Source organism: Ruditapes philippinarum, unplaced genomic scaffold (assembly GCF_026571515.1).
Source record: "Ruditapes philippinarum isolate M1 unplaced genomic scaffold, ASM2657151v2 ctg7000_1_1_1_1, whole genome shotgun sequence".
In the NCBI taxonomy this organism is placed as follows: domain Eukaryota; kingdom Metazoa; phylum Mollusca; class Bivalvia; order Venerida; family Veneridae; genus Ruditapes; species Ruditapes philippinarum.
The window spans coordinates 187113-195366 of record NW_026867216.1 but is presented as its reverse complement, the minus strand read 5'-3'; the positions used below and the strand labels follow the sequence as shown (position 1 = coordinate 195366).

The following is an 8254-nucleotide window of genomic DNA, read 5'->3' as shown; positions in this document are numbered from 1 at the left end:
TGAGCATCGTAAAATCCTAGTTGACAGGTAATTGACAAATGACAGGTTTTATTTTAGATATTCAAAACCGATATACAGATTGTATAACAAAAAGAATAAGAGCCGTTAAAAAGGATGCTTATTTCTAAATCCAACTTGCTTTTGCTTTTGTGAGTATCCAAAAGCCATCATAACATCCATATTTTAATGTCATGTCTAGCATTTCTTGTTAAAAAGTTTTTATAATTATCGCAATATGTAAGAAAATAAAATGTTGTCAAAGTTTCTTTTGAAATTACATTTCCTATGTTTTTATATTTAACAGTAGGGTTGTGATCTACAGAAAGAACATGAGAAGTATCTGGTGAAACATTGCAACAATGTCCCTGTATTTGTAACAGATTTCCCAGCCTCCCTTAAACCATTTTATGCTAGAAGAAACAGAGAGGAAAATACAGTGAGTTTAACTATAGATACTAATTTGTTGAAATTACTAGTAGAGTACAGAAATATGTGAGGCAATTTATAAATGTATACTCAAGAACAAAAGTAGAGAGTAGTGGCCTAATGGCAATGATTTCTGTCTGCCTTTCATACCTGGAACCATTGGATTTGATCCCTGCTGGGGGTCACGAACATATTTCCACATATGACACCAGTACGAGTCTCCAGAGTGGAACAAATATGTTGAAAGCTTTAACAATCAAACTTGAATAAAAAATGTTTAAACTAAAACCAAACAATTAAAATCAAATTATTTATCTGCGACTCTTTCATTATGCACCCTAAAAACATTTTCAAGGCAGAATTTGGTCATTGGTTTTCTGTTGGATCTGCTGTAACAATATTGTTCCAGCTGTAACACTTACTGTATTTTCATGTCAGTTATGTTTGTTACTGTTTCTGGTGTCAATATATTTATTGACTAATATATGTATATAAAATATTTGGTAATTAGGTATCCTGCTTAGACTTCTATTTTAAGTATTTTTAGCTGAGGTTTGAAGTTCTTTTTGGTCAAAATTAAGGTTATCAAAGATGAAAAGAAAGATAACTCACGTGATCTGATTTAAAATGTTCAGTTGTTTTAAGATATAACATAAAAGTGTCTTTTAATTGTTAATAATGATCATGTCACTATTTATCTTCACTAGTCACACCGTTCTTAAACATGAATATTTTCCAATATTATTACAATACTTCAAAATTATATGAATTTTGGAACGCGGAAGTTTAAATTCTAGTACGCATGGGACGTAATGTTTGTCTTTCATTGATGACACAGTATGATTATCGCCCTTAAAAGTAGTTAGTTTATCCTTCATATTAATAATACAATGTTGCAAAACATAATAAAAAATATAATAAATAAATGAAACAACTGCTCTTTATGTTTAAAATAAACATGTTTTGTAACGTTTACAAAAAGATTAACTATTTGAAACAAAACGTGTCATCATTTTATTGATCTATTCAGGAACGTTTATATAAACATGTTTAAAAACACATAATGAACTAATAGCCAGAAAGCAACAGAAGCTTCAATATGGGTTTAGGTAATTTGCCAGTGCCTTAACTTTTGGAAACTATAGCGGAACACCAAATACCAAATAAGAATAAAAGCATTTCAGAGGCAACCCATAATTATATAAGTTTTCATAAAACTGACTGGAGATAACTGATCGCTCCTAGATTTGTGTTGTTTAGTGTATATTATTAGTTATAAAGATCGTTGACAGGTTATATGGCCCTATATAAACGGCTAGTAAGGCCGTAAGGCGAGGGTTATGTTGCAAACAGCCGTTTATATACGGCCATATAACCTGTCAACAATCTTTATAACGAATTTATAATACAGCAAGCATCATTTTGTGGAGGAAAAGTAAGATATCGACAGCAGCCGTGTATATAAATCTATATAAACGTCACGATTATCCAATGAAAAGCGACGTTACAAACGTGCAGTATTATAAAAGATGAATTATTGATAACAGAAGTCATTTTGCGGTACTTCAATTCGTATGATGCGTAGAAAATAAATATTCTGGTTTTAATCCCAATAATTCCTCGAATTTAACTAAAGAGAATAGATATATTACTTCTTAATGTGCATTGACACTCATGCCGATAAATTAGAGCCAAATCAAATTTCATTAATCGTGATCTTGATATAATTTGATAAGTGCTTACTTTATTTTGATTATTTGTCAAAAGGAAATACCTGGATTGTCTGTTTCAAATTTGTGAATATAAGTACATGTAGTTAAGTATTTAATGTTTTCGTTTATGATAATGAATAAGGAGAGACTTGCATATGTACGACACCATATCATTATTAAAATGATGTAAGGTAATTCAATCTTCATGGCACAGATGTTTAAACAGTTTCAAATTCATAGATATATTTTTGTATCTTTGTCTTATCCGTTTCAGAAAATGATGAAAACATTTAGCTTAAGTACTACTCTCACCTCCATCTCACTGGTTTTGCTTAAATTAACATTTATAGATATTTATTTCTTTAATTTTGAAAAACATATTTACAAATACATTTCGTAGTGTTAATTTTCTTTCTACAATCAAAGCTTATATATATTATCTGACTGCTGTTTATATGATTGCTAAATTTTTAAATCACAGACAGGAATTGAGCAAAATCCTATATGACAGGTAATTGACAAATGACAGGTTATATTTTAGATATTCAAAACCGATGTACAGATTGTATAACAAACAGAATAGGAGCCGTTAAAAAGGATGCTTATTTTTAAATCCAACTTGCTTTTGCTTTTGTGAGTATCCAAATGCCATCATAACATCCATATTTTAATGTCATGTCTAGCATTTCTTTTTAAAAAGTTTTTATAATTACAATTATCGCAATTGTATCGCAATTTGTAAGAAATAAAATGTTGTCAAAGTTTCTTTTGAAATTACATTTCCAATGTTTTTATAATAATAACAGTGGGGTTGTGAGAAAACAAAGTTTCTTTTGAAATTACATTTCCTATGTTTTTATATATATAACAGTGGTGTTGTGATCTACAGAAAGAACGTGAGACATTGCAACAATGTTCCTGTATTTGTAACAGATTTCCAACCATTTTATGCTAGAAGAAACAGCGAGGAAAATATATACAGTGATCGAGTTTAACTTTAGACACTACTCGTACTTTGTTGAAATTACTAGTAGAGTACAGAAATATGTGAGGCAATTTATAAATGTATACTTAAGAACAAAAATTGAGAGTAGTGGCCTGATGGTTATGATGTCTGTCTGCCTTTCATCCCTGGAATCATTGGGTTTGATCCCTGCTGGGGGTCACGAACATGTTTCCTCATATGACACCAGTACGAGTCTCCAGAGTGGAACAAATATGTTGAAAGCTTTAACAATCAAACTTGAATAAAAAATGTTTAAACTAAAAGCAAACACTTAAAATCCAATTATTTATCTGCGACTCTTTCATTATGCTCCCTAAAAACATTTTCAAGGCAGTATTTGGTCATTGGTTTTCTGTTGGATGTGCTGTAACAATATTGTTCCAGCTGTAACACTTACTGTATTTTCATGTCAGTTATGTTTGTTACTTTTTCTGGTGTCAATATATTTATTGACTAATATATGTATATTAAATATTTGGTAATTAGGTACCCTGTTTAGACTTCTATTTTTAGCTGCGGTTTGAATTACTTTTTGGTCAAAATGAAGGTTATCAAAGATAAAAAGATTTTTCTAAATAAAGGCTCCAATATAAATATTTTCATGCAAAGTTTATAGTGTTGTGACTTAAAAGAAAACACAATAGTAGTGCACATTCTAAAAACTTGAAAATTATGTTATGAGAATACAAATGACTGAGTTATAAATATATGCTGGCCAAACTGGCCAAGTGGTTAGAGTGTCTTGACTTTCAACCATTTGCATCATAATAATTATATTGGTGTGAGTCCATGGCAGCTGTCTCTGTTCAAAACTGACGGTCTACTCAGGTAGCATCTAATGCCTAAAAATGATTTTTTCTTCTTAATCAGAAAATCTTGTAGGGAAGTTGTAATATGACCATTTAAGTGCTGTTAAATATAATTATGAAACTAACAAATTAATATTTAACATATTGATGTTAACACAGGTAGCTGCTGTAGATTTACTGGTACCGGAAGTTGGTGAGCTGTTTGGAGGGAGTCTTAGAGAAGAAAGATATGACATAATCAAAGCAAGATTAGATGATCTACAACTAACAGAATCTTATCAATGGTGAATATTTTTTTGTTAAACTTTGCGCGTCATGCCAATAGGTTAAAGTAAAAAATCTAGTGAATATTACACAAATAAAGATTTCTTCAAAGTTAGTTTTAGCAGATAATAAATTCAAATTTCTTATCAATTATTGTAACAGAGTTTTGGCTTATGGCTTACAAAATTTTGCCATGACTGTATTTAATCGATATTTGACATAATATTGATTAATAAGTGAACATGGCAGTTACCTTGATTCTGCAAGTCTTATATTGGCTGAAGGTTTCAGTTTACAATTAGAACTTAAGACCTCTTTGTGTATTTCAATAGTGACAAAATATTGTACACATGTATTTTCCCCCTGAGAAAGCCATATACTTCATCGATTTAGGTTTCTGAGAAAAAATATGTAATTTGGTTTGTAAAGTTTTATTACATTTTCATTGAATCAGCTCTGTTTTGCTATTTCTATTGCTTTCAATAGTACTTTCTTTCCTTTTACAATCATGAATGTATATAAAAGATTAACATGACTTACATAATTATACAGTTAGATCCTTGTCATCAAAAATATATCTTGTGTAGTTAACATTTATTCCAGATCATTGTCATACCCCTCTCATACCTTACATCAACTTTATACACATAGATATATAAAGAGTATAATTTCATCATACATAACAAAGAAACAGTTATTCTCAACTATGTTCCATGAATGTTTTTTTATATATATATTCAGGTATCTTGATTTAAGAAGATATGGCAGTGTAACACATGGCGGATTTTGAATGGGCTTTGAGAGACTTCTTCAGTGTTTTCTAGGAATAAATTCTATAAAAGACACTATACCTTTTCCTCGGTGGATCCATCATTGCTCATTATGATCCAGTATTAATTCATATTTACTTACTATAGTATAGACTTTATGTCTTGCCTGCAATAAACATTGATGTATCAGTACTGAAACATGTAATTAATTTATTAAATGTATAATATGCTAGATCTGTAACATATAAGTATGTCCCAATCATTTGCCTTGGCTTCTGTCAGGGGTCATAAGCTGAACAGGAATTAAAACCTCTGAACTGATTGAATGATCTTCAATCAAGTAAGAGTGTAACAATTATTGATAGTTTCTTATATCAATCTTTGTTATTAACTTATTATAATAATAATCGTGTTACAAAAATCTAGTAAATATATGTATTTTTTTAACTTTATTTCAAAATATTGAAAGATGTTCATAGATGTAGTGTGTCAAATGATTTTCTAACTTTATTTTTAAATTGAAATCTTAATTGTTGATAATTGCAATTAAATTTGTGTATGTTTACGAAAGTTATATATGCAGAGACTACATAGTGTTGTGTTGAATCTCATTTTATGCAAATAAGATAAATAATCATATACAGAAAAATATATGTAATATGTTTTCATTTTTAAACTTCAAAAGGTAGGTAGTATAAGTTCAGTTGAAAGACGATCGACTGTACTGAAAATTTGAAGCTTACTATGATATTTCAACTATTTTCCAATCCGTCTTATCCATTCCTTTGAGAAGCATTGGGATTGTCTATACCCAACCAAACCCACAAAAATGACTGCTCCGTTTTTAGCTCGACTATTTGAAGGATATGGAGAGCTATCTTACTTAACCAGAAGTTGGCCTCGCCGTTACACCATGTGCAAGTTCATATTTACAAAACTACTTAAGGAAAACTTTCCACACTCGTTTGAGAACATAATAGGTCATTTTTAAGGCCCATAACTCTAACAAAAACTTGAACAGTATAATGGCCCTTTATGAAGTTAGAAAATTCTACATGTTTTACTTTCAAGCACTTAGAGTAGTCGAGCATGCTGTCCTACTGACAACTCTTGTTGCTTAATTTAAAAGAGAATTACAAGTGCAACAACTGTTTTTTTGTCAATAGCCAATAGTTCAAAAGGCAAGTTCACATGGAACGCACGTACAGTGCAATACCAAATCTAAGTACTACATATAAATGTATAGCGAATGTGGCCACCATGATTTCAAAGATAAGTGAACAGTATTTCTCTTTAAATTTAAGAACGAAGACACATAAACAAAAACAAACTATTTTATTTTTATCTTTATTGATATTTGCCACAGTTATTTATGTCACTTTCCCCGCCTATGGTCCCTTTCTGATATGACACTGGCAGATGTCTTCTCCCTTTTTAGGTTGGAAAACAGCCATAAGCCCTGGCTAACAAAAACAAAAATGTCCTGGCTTAATTATCACTGAGTGTTAATACAATTTACACAACTTCAATATGTGTACATGGTTTATTTACCAGTGTCTCTTTGTTATCAGCAACAAGTTTTCATGGACTTTGTGCAATGTGACTGACTTTTAGAGATAGTTTTTGACCTTTTTAACATAAACAGTGGTAAATGAAGGAAAGATTAGATCAACAATTACATCAGTGTTAATGAGGTTGGCCATTCCACATTCCCATTGGATATAAAAGCCAATTTAAATATATCCAAGTGTTATAGGTCACGCCTCATATTTCTTCAAGACTAGATATCTCATTACTGTTTCATAAGGGCTCAGAAAATAATCTTTGGCTGTTAAAATAAGCTTAGGAAAAGCACAACAAAACACAGAGGATTATCAAAGATTTACAGAGAATCCTAAAAGAAAAACTGTTAACAAGCATCACCTCAGCGCCTATGAGATCAGTTATATACGATCATTTTTCATTGTTATATAGACATAAGAGATTTCTAGCTACTAAGCGATTAAGGACTTGAGCTTGCGCGTGTCTTAAATTGTTGAAAATAATTTTCTCGTAAAAGGTAAAAATCTCTTCCAATTTTAAGAACAAGTACGTAACTTGTGCAAACATTTTATTAATTTTTTTTTAAATAAAATAAAAATTTGATTAGATCGTCTTTTCTAAAGTTTTAAAACAATTGTTTTTATATGTCAAAAGTGTAACTTTAAAAGTTGCAAAATTGCAAAAGTATTGAAAGCTACACTACACATTAGAGTATGATACCATGTGCATTTGTACAAAACTTTAAGCAGTGGGCATTTTTAACAATACAAGTTTGAACTTTTTCAGTTTTTGAATAAAATCGCTTGGTAAAGATGAGCTAACATTTGACTTTCTGAAGGTGCAAATATAGCACGATATATCAGAAAATGGGGGCAAATCTGATATCAAATTGCAACAACTGAAAATGGAATTTACCCATACATTTTGTAAAATATTCAATTTAAATTTAACATGCATGGTACATAGCATAGGCTATCTTTAGGGTCAGCTGTAAGTCAATTAAATTTATAAACTGGATTAAATTCTGCTGCAGTTAAGTCATAGTTCTGGTGAAGAATGTGCACAGGATATTTCAGGGGAAAAAACACCGATTTTTGGGTAGTGAAAACAACCTTTATTCGGTTTCCGCTATCCCCATTTTACAAGCCACAAAGTTTTGTATCGCGAAGAATGCCTCACAGATGTCTTTTCTTTGATGACGAGATTATAGTTGTAAGCAACTCGAGAAATATAAATATGTATCTTGTTTTTGTTCCTTGTAAATTTTTGTGAGCAAAACATTAAGAGGTGCGAAAAAATTAGGGATCTGAGAATTTTCAAACGGCATTAAAAACTAAAAAATATTCAAAATGTATTAGATTAAGGCGATGATTTGTAAAGACTATGTTATAGAATTAATTAGTGAAGTCTTAAAGATTCAAACTATTAGAAATTTTCATTTTAGAGAACATAACTTGAGGCGAAAATGACAATAATTTATATCTTTACTTCCGATTTTCTACAACGATCAATTGTTTTAAAACTTTATTTTTATTGTAATTTCTTTGAATTTGATTGTATATACGTGTTTATGTTCTATAATTATGGGCTCTGTATACCACAGAATGAAACAGAATAATCGAATTATATATGACCTGGGATGTTTATATCATTTAAACCATATGTGACATGTTGCTAATATCGTTTTCTAAATCACCGATAAAATCACCCTGAATCATTAAGTAA

The 8254-nt window shown here is 30.4% G+C and overlaps 1 protein-coding gene across 1 annotated transcript; it reads left to right on the top strand.

The window, feature by feature from the left end:
* Positions 1 to 307: 307 nt before the first annotated feature.
* Positions 308 to 5271, top strand: LOC132735321 (probable asparagine--tRNA ligase, mitochondrial; the record flags this gene model as incomplete). The annotated part of the gene is given in 3 exon segments (XM_060722262.1): positions 308 to 436; positions 4113 to 4237; positions 4959 to 5271. Coding segments are annotated over 3 exon segments (399 nt in total), but the record flags the coding sequence as incomplete, so codon positions are not given.
* Between the last annotated feature and the right edge of the window lie 2983 nt (positions 5272 to 8254).